General features: G+C 39.7%; 2 protein-coding genes across 3 annotated transcripts; one reads left to right on the forward strand and one right to left on the reverse strand.

The window, feature by feature from the left end:
* Window positions 1–441: 441 nt before the first annotated feature.
* Window positions 442–10,420, reverse strand: LOC103460297 (uncharacterized). Of its 2 annotated transcripts, none has more exons than XM_081599086.1 (8): window positions 10,342–10,420; window positions 6,890–6,925; window positions 4,118–4,715; window positions 3,837–4,046; window positions 3,612–3,695; window positions 1,920–2,012; window positions 1,365–1,430; window positions 442–755 (listed from the first exon to the last, which is right to left on the reverse strand). In XM_081599086.1, the coding sequence occupies exons 3-8, from the start codon at window positions 4,323–4,325 to the stop codon at window positions 709–711; spliced, it is 708 nt and encodes a 235-aa protein (XP_081455212.1). In that variant the 5' UTR covers window positions 4,326–4,715; window positions 6,890–6,925; window positions 10,342–10,420; the 3' UTR covers window positions 442–708. The 2 variants fall into 2 exon arrangements, with proteins under 2 accessions (XP_081455212.1, XP_081455211.1); XM_081599085.1 differs by having other exon boundaries at window positions 442–761.
* A 6,040-nt stretch (window positions 10,421–16,460) lies between these two features.
* Window positions 16,461–19,796, forward strand: LOC103460294 (uncharacterized). The gene is made up of 3 exons (XM_017303242.2): window positions 16,461–16,698; window positions 17,624–17,995; window positions 18,103–19,796. The coding sequence occupies exons 1-3, from the start codon at window positions 16,476–16,478 to the stop codon at window positions 18,363–18,365; spliced, it is 858 nt and encodes a 285-aa protein (XP_017158731.1). The 5' UTR covers window positions 16,461–16,475; the 3' UTR covers window positions 18,366–19,796.

A 19,796-nucleotide genomic window follows, 5' to 3' on the forward strand; every position in this document is an offset into this window, starting at 1 on the left:
TGGTTTCATCACGGGATTAAAGGTTTAAACCAGGTTAAGGTTTTAAACCAGATCAAAGGTTTAAACCAGATTAAAGGTTTTAAACCAGATTAAAGGTTTTAAACCAGGTTAAAGGTTTTAAACCAGATCAAAGTTTTAAACCAAATTAAAGGTTTAAACCAGGTTAAAGTTTTAAACCAGATTAAAGGTTTTAAACCAGATTAAAGGTTTTAAACCAGGTTAAAGGTTTAAACCAGATTAAAGGTTTTAAACCAGGTTAAAGGTTTTAAACCAGATTAAAGGTTTTAAACCGGATTAAAGGTTTAAACCTCTTCAAACTGAACCTGTCTGTTCCAGCCTCTTTGTTCCTCGGTGGTTTGTTTGTTGTTGTTTTTCTCGGCGGTTCGCCACATCAGAACGTCTCATTTTCCATCTGGTCATCAAACCCACAGAACCACAAAACATCGACTGGAACAAACTTTATTTAACCTTAAAGCAAATATAACAACAACGAGGCAGATTTTATATATAAATATAATAATTATGACACTGATGATGGAAACAGAAGCTCAGGGTTCCAGAAATGATATTTAAAGACCACAAAGAAATAAAACATGTCAAATCAAATTGTAACTTCATATTTTGTAAAGTTACAATGTGATTTAAAATAATATTCCTCTCTAATTAAAATAACTGACAGTGTAAACAGACATGATGCTCATGGACCCGTTATCGTCTGACTGGAGAGTAAACCACGTCTGGTTCTGGTTCTGGTTCTGGTTCTGAAAACAGAAATAAAACACATTTATGCCGACTGCGTCCTTCTGAATGCATGTATTCACAATGTTCTTTTATTAATGTTACATTTATAAAATATTAATGGAAAAAAATCTCTCCAGGTTCTAATGCTAAAAATAACGTGATGTGGAAAAGTTTTGATGCTCGTTGATCGATAGCAGATATTTAAATGAGATAAAAACAATAAAAACTCAAAACACAGAATTTAAAGGGCTATAAGCTGCACGGTCCAAAGCGCGAGGAAAAAGTAGCGGCTTATAGTCCGAAAAATATGGTATAAGTTTTTTTCTTCTCTTGCTAAACACTTCTGGATGGGTGCAAACTGCATTTCATTGCTTTGTGCTTGTGACATGTGCAGTGACAGTAAAGTTTAATTATATTTTATTCTATTCTTTATTATCCTGAAGTTTCTGAAATTCTCCTAATTTTCTGTCTGTTTTCCTGCAGAGTTTTTCCTGAAGTAAAGGAGCTTCAACAGGAAGTGACACGTGATGAAGATCTGCTCCTCCTCTTCCTCAGTTCAACAGACATGTAGCTTCCAGTCTGCAGGCTGAAACCAGTAAAGTTTAGTGGAGGAGAGTCGGTACCTCTGGTTCTGTTGGGTCTGATGCCTGCTGTCCTCACTGCAGAGTAAACTGGACCCGGATCCAACTCTGAACAGCAGATTACAGGAGTTAGAGGTTCTGTTGGTGTTCAGATTGAAACCTTTTATTATAGACGTTCTGATCAACATGTTTATGGCAGAAATGTTTCTTTTAATGGTTCTGTTGGGTTTGTCCACCGTGTGGATCTATGAACGTGTGAATCAGACCACAGAGCTGCTCACTTCCTCTAAAACACACCAGCAGAGCGTTGAGTCAGGCCTTGTTCACAGAAACGCAGCAACACCTCCAGAACCGCACCGAGACGCTCAGTTTGGACCGACCAAAGTTTTATTTATAAAACCGTCTGACGTTTCCTGTGGTGAACTCAGGATGTTTGCTGCTTGACAAACTTCACTGGAAACAGGAAGTTTGGTGGTTTCAGAGTTTTAGAGTCTAAAAAGTTACTATTAAAATGCTATAAAAGACGTTAAACCTAACATAAGGAACTATAACTGTAGGGAGAACAGTAAATAGCTAACATGGTGGTCTGGTCTCTACCTCTGCTCCTCTGCTGGTCTCTGGTCTCTCTGATGATTATCTGACCATAGTCGACGTCTCCAGTTCTCACTGCAGAGTAAACCAGAGCTGGATCTGGAAAAACACGTATAAATAAAATTACTGCAGGTACAAGTGGATCTGCTAGCATATTAGAAATAAAAGAACTTGGCTGAGTCATTATTTCAGAGATTAAATAACTCACATTTTAACAGTTTTTTTTACTTTGCAGCTGTTAATGTCAGACATATTAATATATGAGTGTTTGTGACAAACAGACCACAGAGCTGCTCAGAGCTCTGTTGCACTTCTGCTAACTAAAGGTTAACGAGGCTCAAATAGACCCAGAGAGTTTGTTCACTATGACACCATCAGACTGACTGGAAATGAATGTCTTTTACATTTCAACTGGTTTTGTCATGTTGATTAAAATGTATTATATGTGTTAAATAGTTTCAACTTAAACAACATTTAAGCTTAAGTTCATCATATGAGTCCTAAGATTCAAAGTGTTTGAACAGATTGTTAAACATGTTGACAACCTGAAAAAATTATATTTAATACATTATCTTTATTTGACAGGGTGTGCAGACTGACAGCACACCATCAGAAATAAGAAATAACTTCTGTCATGAACATGAAGAAGTCTTTATGAATGTTTATGACTGTTGTCATGAACACAGTATGACAACATGAATAAAGACACTGAATAAGAGTTATTATTCAGTAAATAATGACACTTTAATGTAAAGTTGCTCTAAAAGTTTCATTGAAAGTTCATTAAAATGCCAACTTTGCATTAAAATGTCATTATTTGTTCATAACATTTACTGTTTTGAAACATCTTCAAAATAAATTCACTCTGTTCAAATTTCTTGGAAACTCAGAGACAAAATCATAGTTAATGTTTTAAATTAAAGTCCTGCAGTGAATTATAAGCAGCTCCAGTTTGACCTGCATGTTTCCTTCAATAACAGGAAGCTGGACGACCACAGAGCTGTTAGCCTGTTAGCTTTAATAACCACAGAGCTGTTAGCCTGTTAGCTTTAATAACCACAGAGCTGTTAGCCTGTTAGCCTGTTAGCTTTAATAACCACAGAGCTGTTAGCCTGTTAGCCTGTTAGCTTTAATAACCACAGAGCTGTTAGCCTGTTACCTGTTAGCTATAATAACCACAGAGCTGTTAGCCTGTTAGCTGTTAGCCTGTTAGCATAAATAACCACAGGCTGCAGAAACAGTCAGAGGAACACTGAGCAGCTAACTGAAGGGTCAAAGCTGCACTGGACATAAAAAACAAACGTCTCTAATTTAGGTAACATAATGGCAGCTGTTGTTGCTGAAAACATTTGAACTATTAGCTGTAAAAGGTGAAGTAAAGCATTATGCAACAAAAGTTAATCTGCAGAGAAAACAGTTTTGCTGAATTAATATAATCTGATGGTAAAGAATAAATGATAAAATAAAGATCAAGTTCAGCTGATTCAGGGTGATAGAAGTTAATCAAAGTGCTTCTGATTGATTTCTGATTAGTTAAATGAAGCAGAAACTAAATAAAAAACATTCTTTATAGAGAATTAGAACCTTGATCTGTGTAAGACATTTATTTTTTGTATTTTTGAACGATCAGTTGAACAGATAAAGATCTTTACTGTGCAGCAGAAAATGGAAAACATGTTTGAGGATGTGAGGTTTTACCTCTGCTGCTTCTGATTGGCTGCTGCTGATTACTGAAGGTTTTCAGATCACTGTATGTGATTTCCTTTTCATGTTTCCCTTCATCTGAAATACAACAGAACAAACATCAAGGCTCATTAGAGAAACTTTCATTAAACCAGTCTGCAGTTTCTGAACAAGCAAAACATGCAAAAAATAAGTGCATCAAATTTAAATTCTAAAATGATTCTGGATTTCAAGACTCACCTTCAGGTTTCCTGCAGAAACATCGTCTCACCAGAAGAACCAGAAGAATTAATGAGAGCAAAACCAGAGAGATAAAAATGGCAGCAACGACTGTGATGGTGGGAAAAGATGGACCAGGAGGAGGAGAGATGGAGGTGATGGTCAGTGGAGTGGAGGATGAAGGAGGAGGAGGAGGAGGAGTTGATGGGGACGATGTGGTTGATGGTTTCTCTAAAATAGATTTTTAATAAGTTATGAACTGATGTTAAAACTAAAGTTCAGGATTTATTGAACCTCCTGACCTTTGACCCAGATCCAGCTGGATGGAGACTCTCCCTGACCGCTGATGCTGCACTGGTAGAGGCCTTCATCAGATCTGTTCACTGGGTTTAGGGTCATGTGACCTGATGGTCCATCACCAATGAAGGAGCCATCTTTATAGAAAGCAGCTGGGAGGTTGTGGGCTGGACTCTTTGCTCTGCAGCTCAGAGTGACGTCATCTCCCTCCATCACAGGGAGGACAGGACTCTGCAGGATCACTGATCCACCTCAACACAGAGACAAACTACAGCATTTCATCCATTTCCACACAGCAACACTAACTCCACAGTCTGATCTTACCAGAGACAGAGAGCTGGATGCTGCTGCTGCTGCTGGGGGAGGATCCAGATGTGGACTCACACCAGTACACACCAGAGTCATGTGGGAGGATGTAGTTCAGGCTGCAGGTAGAACCAGCTGGTTTCCCCCAACTATCACACCGAGTCCTGGTTCCTTTGCTTGTGTTTCTCCTCACAGTCCATCCATCAGAGATGTTTCCATCCTCACAGATCAGAGTCACTGATTCTTCTTCAAAGAACTGAGATCTGCTGGGACTCACAGTCAGAGCAGCTGGAGAGACTGGAATAAAATAAATATATTATAACTTAACGATCTTGTTCCTGTTGCTCCCTGTACTGAGCAGCTCTCTGCTAGCAGACTGTGTGTCCAGGAACAAGTTTTACTAAATATTGTATTATAACCAAAAAAGGAGATGTAACTTCTATCATGAACGTAGATTAGCAAAGAACCCGACAAATTACAGTGGAATTCTGTTACTTCTGCTAAACGCTGGAAGAAACACCCGTAATCGTTTCCCCAGCAAGAATAAGGCCAATAGGATTGAAAAACAAAACTAACAAACGAAACGGGAGTTTAGCTCTTTTGGTAGTTAGCAGCAAGTTTCAATCTAAATATTGCATATTATCAATAAGAGCTTATTTTCTGGTTCAACTTTGACTTCTTTCTCTTCTCAACATGTTCTCTAAGTTTGTAGAGGTTGAGTAGTTAAAGTAAATGTATAATATTTAAAATGTCTAAGTGAAGTGTTGGGGTTGTAGATCCCAAAACATCTGAAGGTGATTTAACTAGAAAATCTAAATCCACCTGCTGCCTTGGAAATTTATTTAAATCAACAAGAAAGTAGTTTTGGTTTTAACTCAGAAACTAAAGTTAATGGAGTTGATTTAGACAAGTTCTCTAAATATTGTTTTTAAGTTCATTCATCTTGAATTGAGTTTTAAATTATAGCTGCAATTTAAACCAAATAATTATTTCACAATATGCAAGAAAAAAAAAAACTGTCTTCACCAGTTAAAGAGGAAAAACATTTATTTTACTCACAATATCAAGTTAAAATAACAACTTATTTTACTTTAGAATAATTTAAATTCTCATTTTAAATTGCACAAACAAACTTTGTGATCTGATGATGAATTTTATTAAACATCATCAGAAACCTTCAGTGTGATCAGGACTTTTATCCTCAAGCTTTAAAATGAACATTTGCCTTAAAAACACAGATTCAGATCAATGCAACTCGCCGTCCCAGGACACAAAACCACGCTGCTAAGCATTCTGGGAAATGGTTCCCACTCTTCTCTTTTTCTTCTTTCATTTTTTTAACATAAACTCTACTTTATTCAACTCTTGGAGGTTTGACTACATTAATAAAAACTAAGCTAAATGCCATTTAAATGTTTTACAGTGAAGAAAAAAAATCTAATCATATTTTATAATCATTGTGAAGGAAAAGGATAATTTCACTACACTTTTTATTGTCTTTACATCCAGTCTAGCATGGTCTGCATTTTTGTGCTTTAAGTGTATTTATGGCTAAAAATATTTAAATTTTGCCCTTAAATAAGAAAACACTGCTTAGATTAAGATATCCTGAGGAAAAATGAAGACTAAACTATTTGTTTTGCCAATTAAGTTGTACTAAAGCAATTTTCAACCTAAAGCAATGGCCGACATCAGCTGGTTCTACATCAGCTGGTTCTACATCAGCTGGTTCTACATCAGCTGGTTCTACATCAGCTGGTTCTACATCAGCTGGTTCTACATCAGCTGGTTCTACATCAACTGGTTCTACATCAACTGGTTCTACATCAACTGGTTCTACATCAACTGGTTCTACATCAGCTGGTTCTACATCAGCTGGTTCTACATCAGCTGGTTCTACATCACCTGGTTCTACATCAGCTGGTTCTACATCAGCTGGTTCTACAGTCCTTCACTGAGAGACTTTAAATCCTGCTGTAGTTTATAAATCAGCGAACAGATTAAAGATCTGCTGCTGCTGGATCAACTGCTCTGCATCCAGAACCAGAACCAAACAAGGAGAGGCAGCATTCAGCTTCTATGCACCACAGATCTGCAGCAAACTTCATGAAAACTGAAAAACAGCTGAAACACTGAGAGACTTTAAATCCAGACAACTCTAACCCTAACTGCTTTTGAACAATAATAAATTAAACATTGATAAACATTCTGCTGTGTATTGATGATTTTGACAATAACACTCATCAAAATGTAAAGTTTGTTACAGGTTTCTCCAAACAATTGAGATGTTGTTTTTTTATGAATTTGTATTTTTGTGTTTTATTATGTTAAGCTCTTTGAACGGGTTGGTTGCTAAAATGTGCTACACTAGTTTACTTGATTTACTTATTTTTGTAGCTAGCAAAATGTGGATATTGTGGTAAATACAGTACAAATATTGCCAGTTCCAGAGTAGAAATATTATTACTGACCTTGGTTTGTCGTGACCCACAGCAGCAAATTCAGAGCTTTAAAGACATAAAAAGAAAAAGTTTGACATTAAACATTTCTCCACATTCATCAAAAATGATCCTGATCTGAAAAAGCAGAACTTCGTCTGGAGTGAGAAATGAGAACCGTATTTTCCGCACTATAAGGCGCAACTAAAAACCTTCAATTTCCTCCAAAGCCGACAGTGCGCCTTATATATGGACCAACATTGAACCACAACAGGTCTAGCAGCTACAGTCAGCAGCCGCCGACTTCATTTTCCCCGTAGAAGAAGAAGCAGCGCGCGGTGCATGCTGGGATAGCTGTCAGAACGCTGGTTTGTTAATAAAGTTTGACTGACCTGATTATCAGGTCGTCTGCAGGTCATTTAGCACCAGGTTCTCCACCAACATGCTGTGCGCGAACGGAGAAGGGTGACCATCGTCCGGCCCAGTCGCGGAAGGCTCTCCTCGCCGACCCGAGTCGGACTGTTTTGTTGACATTCCCTTTAGTGCAGCTCCATCTAGTGGGTGCATAACGTAACTCCAGCCTCTCCTGCAGCGTCTGTTCTATGCGCCTTATAGTGCGGTAAGTGGTGATGTCCGGGATAGAAATAGGTTCATAGAATGGGTAGAGTTGCAGGAGGGATCTGCTTACTGAGCTCAGTAAATCTTCATGTTTGCGGGTGATTTTGTCACCTGCACTGACAGCAGGGAGCAGGCAGGGGAGAACCTGGAGAACCTGGAGAACCTGAGGTTTGCACTGGAGGTGGAGAATATCTGGAATGTTCTCCTCCACCAACACGGTGGATGGGGTGAAGATCAGTTCAGTGATGTGTTGGGGAAAGTTTATGGAACATCTGAAGTCGTCTGACAGTCACTGTCTAACAGACAGGAGGAGTTCAGATGACCGAGATGGAGATCCAGAAATGATCATTCAGAGTAGCAAAGACTGAGATGATCAGAAATGAGTAGATTAGAGGAACAGCTACGGTCACATGGTAAATGGCCTGTACTGGTGTAACGTTTTATCAAGTCCAGAGGATCCCAAAGCTCTTCACACTGCATTCAGTCATTCACACGCTGATGGTAGTGAGCTACTGGATAGTAGCCACAGCTGCCTGGGGTGAGGCCATGCACCAGTTTCACCAGTCTGATCACTACCAGACTGCAGTGAACAGAGGCAGACTGAGCCTCTGAGGATTTAAACCAACAACATTTCAGAAAAACCTCCAACAATCATCACCAAATACATTAAACTTCTGCAGAGCAAAAACATCCGTCAACTTATAAATTATAAGGTGGGCTGTGATATGGTGAGAGAACAAGATCCCATTTTAACAGCAGAACTGTGATATTAATGTTTGCTTTAATGCGAATCACCAAGATATTCTAACCATACACTGTAAAACATCTGAAGGTGATTTAACTAGAAAATCAGTCAACCAGCTGCCTTGAAAATGTTATTTAAATCAACAAGACAATAGTTCTGTGTGGATATTTGAGTTTTCTGTGTTTATTTAGGTTCCTGTGTTCCTTCAGGTTTTGGCTCTACGGGGCTTTAGGGTTTTACAGAGCACCTCTGTTGAGAACTTCACATCACTAACAGCATTTCAATATAGATTTAGTGCAATCCAGGAAACGGTGACGAGTTTTATCTGAGGCTTTAAATCAATCACTGATATTTGGTAATTTGCTGAGAAGTATTTGTGTTAAACCAAGACTGGAAGCAAAATAATAGGACAAACTAAGGATTTGCAGGGTTGGTTCACAGAGTCTGTTGATTCAGAATCACAGCTATCTGGCTTTCTGAACACCTAGGATGTGTAGACTGAGATCCCAGGTAAATCTAACTTACTCAGGATCTTCACTTGTCTTGCTTTCTGAATCAGGGCCCAGTTGCTCCCTGCTTCTGCTGGTACTCATGTAGTAGAGTAAGTTTCCCTTGGGTGCTTTTGAGCGTTGGGAGACTATGTTCCCTTTCTACAGCAATAAATTCATTTTTATTTTTTGATGACCATCCATCCATCCATCCATCCATCTTATCCATCTTCTTCCTCTTATCCGGGTCGGGTCGCGGGGTCAGCAGCCTCAGGAGGCCCAGACTTCCCTCCCCAGCCTCTTCCAGGTCCTCCAGGAACCCCAAGGCGTTCCCATAGAGAGACATCGTCCCTCCAGGTGTCCTGGGTCTCCCCTCCTCCCGGTGGGACCTGAACTCCTCACCAGGGAGGCGTCCAGGAGGCATCCTGACCAGATGCCCGAGCCTCAACTGGCTCCTCTGGACGTGGAGGAGCAGCGGCTCTACTCTGAGTCCCTCCTGGATGACCGAGCTTCTCTCTCTAAGGGAGAGCCCAGCCACCCTGCGGAGGAGGAAACCCATTTCGGCCGCTTGTACCCGTGATCTCGTTCTTTCGGTCATGACCCAAAGCTCATGACCATAGATGAGGGTGGGAACGTAGATCGACCGGTAAATCGAGAGCTTCGCTTTTTGGCTCAGCTCTCTCTTCACCATGACGGACCGGTACAGCGCCCGCTTCACGGCAGACGCTGCCCCAACCCGCCTGTCGATCTCCCGCTCCCTTCTTCCCTCATTCGTGAACAAGATCCCCAGATACTTAAACTCCTCCACTTGAGGCAGGACGACCCCCCTGACCCGGAGAAGGCACTCTACCCTTTTCCGGCTCAAGACCATGGCCTCGGATTTTCAGCCTTGGGTGCTTTTGAGCGCTGGGAGACTATATTACCTTTCTACAGCAATGAATTCATTTTTATTTTTTGATGACCATGAGTTGGAATGGTTAGCAATAATGGATGATATAATATTTCTCAATTAAATTTGGATCAACTCATGAGCCCCTTTTTTCTGCCCAGTCCACCCCTGACTGTCAGCAACAATGCCAGTAACCACAGTCTCCATGGAAACAACTGATACTGATCTTTAACAATGGCAGCAGGTTTTAAATAAAATGTTATTATCACAATACTTTGTAGAACCCCGATTGCTTTGTTATCAAAATGGAAAGATGTTCATTTTAGCACCGTTACATTTATCGTCTCCCCCAGGAATGAGACGGGATTTCCTCCCTGGATCTGATGGATGAACATTAGATGGAAAAGAGCAGGGATGTGATCCATTTCTGCAGCTCAGTGACAATCAGTGCTGGACTCTGCAGCTGGTCTGTCATCTCCTTGTCCCCCATTTCTCTTCATGCAGATTCAGCCTCACAACAAGACATGCACCGTAGCCTCTACCTGGCTCACAGAGCACTGTGGGTGGCGGATCTCTCCTCCTTCCATTATGACACAAAAGCCAAAACTAACGAATATCAGTGAAAATAACTATAACATCTCCACATATCTCTGCTGTATCATAATACAGTGTTTACTGTTATAACTACTATAACAATAAACGGTCCAAACACACTTTAACTCAAGTGAACTGACTCTGTACTCACTGAGCAGCCACAGTTGAAACGTTTCCTCCATTGTTCCTCTTCATGATGTGAACTCTTCTGTCATGATTTGTCTCAGGACCGACACAAACTCCGCCCCCTTCCTTTCAATACACACAGAACTTGGGTTTATTTCAGTGGACAGAGATTATTTATCTCAGAAGTTTAAGAATTACTAACATGGCACTACAGAATACATTCTTTTTTATCATTCGTTTATACTTTCTAGTTCATTATTTTTGAAATGTGGTTGAGAGCAATCCCTGTTTTACTCTATAATAACTTTAATATTTTTGTCTTCTTTTTATGTGTTTTCAGTCTTTGTTGAAATAAATATTTTACTGCCATAGTTGTAGTTTACGTTTTATTTTGTATTATGCACTTTTTTTTGTTATTGTGACTCTTATTTTGAAAAGCTAAAGTAGGAAGTGCAATCCAGAATGTTCGCTGATACTTTGGTTATGTCCAAGTGTTTGCAGATGCATCTAAGAGTTTAAGTAGCAACAATAGGGCGTCGTTTATCCTCCCAGAATTTAATATTAAAACATAGAAGACGGTTTCTGATGGCGTCTCTGTGTTTACAGGGGAGATGATGGGAATCATTTTGGCTTTGGGTTGAAGAGGTTCGTCCTTTGAGAAGTTTAATTTGCTCATCGTTATATTCAATTAAAAATAATCAGTCTAATAGCAGACCAGGTCTTTTATTGGAGAATCAATTATTACTTTATAGAATTCAGGCCGTGGGATTAATTGTCATTTTTACATGGGTTCCATCTCATGTAGGGATAAAAGGAAATGAGTTGGCAGATAAATATGCTAAACAAGCTTAAAAACACAATTACATTGAGATATTGATTCCATTTAGTAAAGAGGAAATAAAATCTATTAGTGAACAAAAGGAAAGATGGCAGAAGCAGTGGAAGAAGAGAGAACTGGTAGATGCTTCTTAGGATTCAGAGGAAAGTTGGTGCAATGAGGGGAACAGGAAGGAGGAGAAAAGAAGAAAACATTTTATCCAGGTGACGTTTTGGTCACTCAGGTTTAAACAGTTTCACTATTTAAAACGGGGAAACATCCAACAGGAAACTGTGATTCTAGTTTCCCAGCAGAGACAGTAAAACATGTTCAGTTGTTCTGTCCTCAGGTCTCTGAGGAGAGAAGGAAGTTAGAATATAGACTTCTACAAGACGTTTTGGGATATTCCTGTTCTTCTGAATATCTACGTTATTTAATAAACTATCTTAAGAAAACTAAACTGATAGAAAGGATATGAGCTGTTTTTTTGGGGGGGGTTTGGGGGGGTGGGGGGGGGGTGATTATATAAGTTGCGTCCTGATCCACACTAAAGTAGGAAGTGCAATCCAGAATGTTTGCTGATATTTTGATATGGACATTAGATGGAAAAGAGAAGTGTGCAACTTGATGCTGTGCAACTTGATGCTGTGCAACTTGATGCTGTGCAACTTGATGCTGTGCAACTTAATGCTGTGCAACTTGATGCTGTGCAACTTAATGCTGTGCAACTTGATGCTGTGCAACTTGATGCTGTGCAACTTGATGCTGTGCAACTTGATGCTGTGCAACTTAATGCTGTGCAACTTGATGCTGTGCAACTTGATGCTGTGCAACTTGATGCTGTGCAACTTGATGCTGTGCAACTTAATGCTGTGCAACTTGCCAACCGCCATTAAAACAAAAAGAAGAAGAAGAATGTTAGCAAGTGGTTGTTCCAAGTAATTTAAGTTTAAATTAAATTTAAACTTAAATTAAATTTAATTTAATTTTTTAAGTTAAGCTCTCATTTCCACCTCAAAGGAACGGTCAGCCAGTGAGGAATGTTTATGTCATGGATCATTTTTTATGTCATTGTATTCGTGACACCGTCTCATTTATGTTTGTTGTATTCTTAGTTCGACGGTGGTGTTGTGTCAGTGGCAACAGAAGATAAGTATTGTTGCATTAAAGTTGACTTAACACCAGCAGTAACGAGCTCTTAATTGACGCCAAGAAGAGGTGGAAGTGATAAAATAATTCAGCATATAAATTAGCAGATTTGTAATTTGATTACACAAAATGACAACATGTAAATCCTATTCCGTCAAATGACCAGCAGAGGGAGATGTTTGCTTTGCCGAAGAGAAAGTGTCCAATTAGGAGGCCCGTGCAGAGACCTTTGGAGGGCTCAGAGTTAAAAAGGGGGCCAATTGAAGAAGATGTTAAAAGATCATACAACAACGTAACAACAACCCATATTAATCAATAACCTAATATTTAGTCAGGTCAAACTGTATCATATCATCATGTGGACAATACAGAGCTAATCTAGTCCAGCTTTCCCTGATTTAATGTTTCTGTTTCTGCTGCTGATCTGAGGCTGAAGCTGTTAAACAGACCAGAGGAGAAAAGGTCAAAGGTCATGAAGTTATGGAATAAGAACATTTGATGATATTTTACTAAATAAACCCTGATAATATCTTTAACCTCTAGAACAACTTGGCTGCAGACTGAGTTAAAGACCCAAAAGCTCAGAGGGTTCACTCTACATCAGTTTTCTATGTTAGAAACTCTAGATCTAGAATTATAAGACTGAGACACTCAGTGGCTGCTGGTCGGGGCCATTCAGGGGCCTCCAGACATTCAGGGTAACATTCATTTATAGAGAATGACTGTTATTAAATGTTATTGAATTCATTCTGCTCCGGCTTATCTGATGATGTCTGCTATAATACTTCTGTAAGGCACACAGCAGAGAAAAAAAATTAAATGTACATTTAGGATTTAATTAGGACTTTTACTTTGTAAAAGTTTAAAAAAATCATCTTGATTGTTTGATTGTTGCGTTACCATGGTGACATTGTCCCAATATGGCCCCACACTTCGCCCTTGGTACAAGGGGGAGCAAACAAGTCAAAACCCAACCAGCACAACAAATTTAAAATGTTTTTATTACAAAGAAGTCACTTTCAATAGAGTCACAGTAAAACAGTCCTTTTCTTCTTAATAAAATCCAAAAGTCAATTGTTTTAAGAGAAAGTCAATCAAAGGCTCTCAGTAGAGGTCCTCCTATCGCGCTGCTCCAGATGGAGGCGGTCCGCCCGTAGCGTGATCACTGGCCGGTCCCACAGCCGACTCCACGCCCCTCTTCAGACCGATCCAGCTACTAGAAAGGAAGCAGGAAGACGCCAGCATCCCGCACCGATACTCTCTGATCGAACGGAGCACTATTTGCAGGTCCTGATCCTGTAAACGGGGCCATCGGCCCACCTCCCGATGCTCTGTGCCTGGCGGGCGGAGTCCATCCGCTCTTCGCTCGGCAACGTATCCGTCTCTGCCACCCACAGGATCAGTCCTCTCCTTTCATCCAGGCTCCTTTTATTCTGGCTTCAATCAGCCTCTGCTAACACTTGAGCTCACCGATCCTTGGGCCCCATATTACCTTGGGCCGGCCCTGCATGAACAGCCGCTGAGCTGAAATCCACCTGGAATCCCCCGGTGGCCCCTGTGCCAGTCCTCTGACGCTGCGGGGACATTTAGATTTATTGAATTGTGGCAAGTTTAGCTTTATGCTGCGGTTCTAATTACTGCTACAGTATTTTCTCTGACATGTTGTGAAGTCCAAATGGGTCGAATCTTCCTGTATCAGTTGAGGTTAATACGCCGATGCCTCCCCTGTTAAACTCTTTTGGTTCTTTAGATCAGGATGTCTGGTTCTGACCCTCAGAGGTCGGACCGACTCAGACCGCCTGTAGTTGTTGAGGAATATAATTATGTTAATAGTTAAAAGTTGTGTTAATTCACATTAAGATGTGTTTTACTGAAAAGGAATGTGTTATGTTGTGCTGGTTCAACACCAAATAAGGTGTTGTACGAGACATTTCAGGCAGGCAAGGGACTCAACCAGAGTCTCTGTTTGGACAGATAAGAACTAACAATCTGACTAATGGTCCTCTGAGGGAGCAGATTTAACTTCCACGAGGTCAAACCCAGAAGTCTCTGAACTTCCAACACACACTCAATGTAAAACAGAGCCAGAAGCCAGATTCAGAACGCCATTGGTCAGATGGTTTCCAATACACAACAGCAGACTGAAAGCGGTATAAATGCTCGAAGCCAGAAGCAGAAGACAAGACATTTTGGAAAATGAGATGATGAAAATGTAATATGTGATTCCGCAGATGTGCATTAAATGTCTTCCTGGTTGCCAGTGAGCCGGAGAGAATGGAGTTTTGTGTATCGTCTCTTAATTCATGAGTTTAGCACCTTTGAATTCCTCCATATAGTGAACCGGGCTTTTAGCAGCCCGATGGAGTTAAAGTCAGAAGTTTTCTCTGCAGCTGAAGGATTTCTGTGTTTAGGGGCGATTGCAGGTTTTTCACGCTATTGTAGGACAATTATGAAAATATGAACAGTTTTTCTAACTTCAACATCAGACCTACGTTTTTATTCACTAACAAGAAAACAAAAGATTGTGTTTATTCTTGTTTCATGAGTGACCACTGTTTAATGATTTTATGGTGTTGTACACTTTGAACCGCCTTGCTGCTGAAATGTGACACCAATAAACTTGACTTACCTGGAGGCAGCATTTAGATTAAAGGCTCCTCAACTGTGGAACAAACCCTCTGAAAACATGCAATAAGAAGTATGGAGGACTGGTCTTGCCAAAATTGACAAAATGTTTTAGAAATAAATAAATGACGTGACATATTATATCCAAAAGATACCTTTGACTATGCAGTGTGACATCCATCCATCCATCCATTTTCTAACACCCTTGGAGGGACAAGGGTCTCCCGCTGTCCCACTGGAGAGGAGCTGCTGCCTCTCCAGCTAACGTTTCAGGTGAGAGGTGGGGTCACCTGGACAGGTCACCTGTCTGTCGCAGGGCAACACAGAGACACACAGGACACACACACACACACACTCGGGGCAATTTGTAGAGGCCAGTTAACCTAACAGTCATGTTGTTGGACTGTGGGAGGAAACCGGAGTACCTGGAGAAAACCCACCATGCACAGGGAGAACATGGAGACTCCATGCAGAAAGACCGGGAATCGAACCCAGAACCTTCTTGCTGCAAGGCAACAGCTCTACCAACTGCACCACTGTGCAGCCCTCAGTGTGACATAAATTATGTGTATAATTTTCAATAGTAATAATTTAACAATGTCACTATTTAATCTTCTTTTCCCCACTCTTATTATTTTCATTTTTATTGTACACATTTTAATTACTTGTAAAACTTTAAAACTATGCTCTTCCAGTCTGTTTGTTCTGCAGATCCTCTCCCAGCAGCTCCAGACCAGATTAACGTTGATGTTAACATCAGGAATCAGCCATTTTATTTTACATTCTGGATCTCAGCTCACAGAGCTCAAGAGGAGGACAGAAGCTACTCCATCCACCAGGTTCCACTGTAATTATTTAACTCATTTTGTTTGTTTGCTGTCAGTGTGGACAGGTGACCCGTCCAGGTGACCCGTCCAGGTGACCCGTCCAGGTGACCCCACCTCTCGCCCAAAATGTCACCCTGGAGAGGAACCAGCACCTCCTGACCCACTGGGGACATTTTGTAAGAAAATAGATGGATGCTGTGATTGTTGTGTAACCTCTGTGCTCTGCTCACAGTTTAAACTTTAAAATAAAGAGATTTATTTTAAAGTTTAAATAAATAAATACAGAAAATATTTCCCCTTACATTTTGCTTGGTAGCCAAAAAAAGAAGAATGCGAGAAAAGAGTATAAATGGACAAAGGAGGAAATAAGAGGGGAGAAAATGCAAAGAATAAATAAATCAATATATGATTAAATAAGTGTAAATAAACTGTAAATAAAAATATCTAAATAAATGGAGAATATGCACTAATAACAGAAACGGAAAGCAGCCTGTAGTGATTCTGGACTTGACTGAGCGGTGAAGCTGAACGGCTCTTTTTCTGACTTCAGACCGGATCAGAGACACTTGAAGCTGAAACTGTTTCAAACTGCAGTTTCTGCTCAGCGTTGCTCATAAACCTCACAGTAAAGAATCAGATCAGACTGAAAGTACAGGAGGTCTGAGGGCGTTGCTGCCTGAGAGCAGCTCAGTGCGCAGATCTCTTTCTCTCCTCAGCCAATGAAAAGCTTGTTGTGTCAGAATGAATGCTCTGCATGCGTGTGCCTTGCAGAGAAACGAACCCAGAGTGCAGAGAAACGAACCCAGAGTGCAGAGAAACGAACCCAGAAGGAGTCGGGTGCAGGAACAGCAGCAGCAGCAACATCGCCTCAGCTTAAGAGGAGGATCTTACACCATGAAGAGCTTCATCTGTCTCTGCTCTGTTCTGCTGGTTCCGAGTTTCTTGGATCTGTGTCTCTGTGGAGGTGAGCAGCTTAATGTTTCATCAGAGCAGCAACACTAACCCTCCTGAGAAACCAGTCAGGCTGATTTTAGTTTTGATCATATGTGGGATTAAGAAGCTCTTGACTTATACTGACTTTAAACTGCTGTGAACAAGGCATTAACCATGACCCATTTGGATTATCTTTTCAAACTGTTTTTACTTGTTTTTTATTATTATCATTGCTATCAGGGGTCGATGAAAAGGTTGATGGCTGGAACAACAGATACAACTCTGTACTGAATGTAGCCGAATAATAGATTTGTGAGAGAAAAGTTTCTTTGTGATTTTTTTGCTTTACTGTTCTGTTATTCTGGTGTTTCAGTTTAAGCTGTTCTGCAGGACTTTGCTGAATGTTTTGACATAATCAAACAAACCATACTGAATACATAATCATCAATAAAAACATTTGTCTGACTGACCTTAACATATTTTTGTTTCACATTATTATTGTTACAAAACCTGAGTTTGTGTCTGCAAGAGAAACTTTACATGAACGTGTTAATAATAAATAATATCAGAATCTGAATAGATTTGCTGCCCAACATTTTGCTCACAAACACAAACTAGGATTTGACTTCAGTTTCAGGAACTCGTTGCATAAAGATATGCATATAAAAATAATATTTTTTTAGATAAAATAAAGCATAAAAGGAGCATTATGTGGATGTATTTGCAGAGATTGCAAATATATAGGTGGATGTTTGGGGTTGATGATGCTGAAAGCTGATAAACTACCTACAACTTTATTTGATCATAATTAAGTCCATAAGCAAAAGAAAAGTGTAAAAATAATGTCTGTCTGTGATAAAGACAGATATATTTCTATATCTTTGGTGACAGGCCTTTAGGGTTTGTGCTCTGATGGAAGGAGTTAAACTCTGGATGGTTTTTGTTTGTTTTTGCAGATCAGATAAACATCCCAGCAGAACCTGGACAGAACGTCACTCTGTCATGTAGAGCTGCTGGGAACGGCAAAGTCTCAGTTGTGAGGCTGACCAGAGGCGACCTGAAACCAGACAGTGTGCTGCTCTACAGGAATGACAAGATTGATGAGGAGCAGCAAAATCCACAGTACTTGGGCCGAACCAAACTCCAAAACTTTATCAGCACTGATGGAAAAATTAATCTGACTTTAGACAATGTGACAGAGAAGGACAGTGGAGTGTATGAGTGTCGAGTCCTGACTGAAACAAAGAGCAACACACGCAGGAAGAGAGCCGCCATAGAAAGCACCTTCATCCACCTGAGCGTAGCTGCTGCACAGCCTGATCCTCCAGGTGAGAGTTTGTCTCTGGATCAGAACCAGCAGCTCCTGGTTCTGGATCTCAGATCAGATGATGATGATTTCAGTGGGATCAGACTAACTCCTGGTTCTGTTCTGCAGGTCGAGGTCACATTGGACTGGTTGCTGGGCTGATAGTCGCTGCTCTGGTTATTCTGGCTGCTGTGTTGAAGAAGAAGACGGGATCCTTTTGTTCTCTTTCTCTTCATGATGAAGCTGAAAAGCCTCAAAACGTAGATATCAGCAGGACATTTCATTGGTCCTGCCTCTTCTCACATGGAAGTAATCCAGCCATTAGGAAACCCATGACAACTTTTCATCCTGATGCCGGTCCCAAGCCCGGAAAAATGGGGAGGGTTGTGTGAGGAAGTGTGTTCAACTTAATTAAAAAACTAAATTATCAGATGGAATAAAATATTAAACTCAATGAAAAGGTTGGTATTTTAAGGACCAAACCGACAATAATCAATATAAATAACAAATATATATTGTTATTTATATTGTATTATTATTATGTATTAAACTTATGAAACTTTAACAAAAACAGCAGGTGTGTCTGTCTCTGGTGAGTTTTTGGTTAAAACATGTTTGTTCTTCATTCAGTGACGTTTCTCACCGCAGTTGGAAAATACAGACATTTTATTCAAATAAGAGTAGCAATACTTCATAGTAAAATGAGACAAAGTAAAAAGTGTAGTAAAAATACCTCAAAAAGTACTTTTTTCAAAATAAATGTAAGCATTTACTACCCAACTCTGCTAATTATGTTTCAACAACTGATAAGAAAATATGTAGCAGTTTACCAGAAATTCAAATTTTCTGATATTGTTGTTCAGTTGAACCACTTCCATACAACCCTCCCCTCCATATATGAACATGCATATACAATTATTCAACTTTACACAGCTATTTTATGCGTTTTTAAAATATTAATATAGCTACAGTGTCTGATTGTTGCTGTGATTGTTGTTTTCTCTTGAGTATCTTTGTTGTTTATCATCATCATTGTTACATTTTTGCTCCTTTTCTGGGCTCAGTTCCATTTAATGACTACATAATGAGAAACTAAGCTGGTTGTTAATGAATCTATGATGTCATCAATCATTTATCACTAGGAAATAACAGGTTTGCTGCTTTTCCTGCATAGAGACCAAACACTGAGTCACCTGGTCAAATAGGGAAGTTTTGTTTATTTTTATTCTCTGATTCGTTCATGATTGGAATGAAAACATGTTTAGTTACATGTCTAGATGTGTCTGTCCTCTTTTAGATGGTTTAATGTGGTTATTGATCCAAGCCTGTAGGTGTTTCATTGGTTTCTGAAATGTGATTGGTCTGATGGATGACTGAGCTGAAGACTAAATTGTTTGGTTATTTGATTAATGTAATTTTAATGTTGAGATGTTGGGACTCTTCATGTTTCCTGTGCTGAGAGAAATAATAGTTAAAATGTTAATCTGTGTTTCCTTAAGCAGTTTAACCATAGTTCTGCTGTGGACACATCTCTGTAACTAAAGCTACTGCAGAAAACTCGATCAGTTCCTAGAAGAGCTGTGATTAATGTGATATATTCTTTAAGTTGTTTAGCTGAGCTGTAATATTTTTATATAAGTAAATATTTAGTGGGGGCCATTTAGTTTTTTATCCACAGACATTTATTTTTTTAAAACATTTTTGTGTGAATATTGTTTGTCTTGTTTTCAATTTTTCATCATTTCTTGTTTATGCTTATGAATCAATCATGGTTAATGTATCACCTGCAGTTTAAAATAAATATACCTCACATTTTCTTTTAA

This window comes from Poecilia reticulata, chromosome 18 (genome assembly GCF_904066995.2).
Source record: "Poecilia reticulata chromosome 18, P_reticulata-male-v2, whole genome shotgun sequence".
NCBI lineage: Eukaryota > Metazoa > Chordata > Actinopteri > Cyprinodontiformes > Poeciliidae > Poecilia > Poecilia reticulata.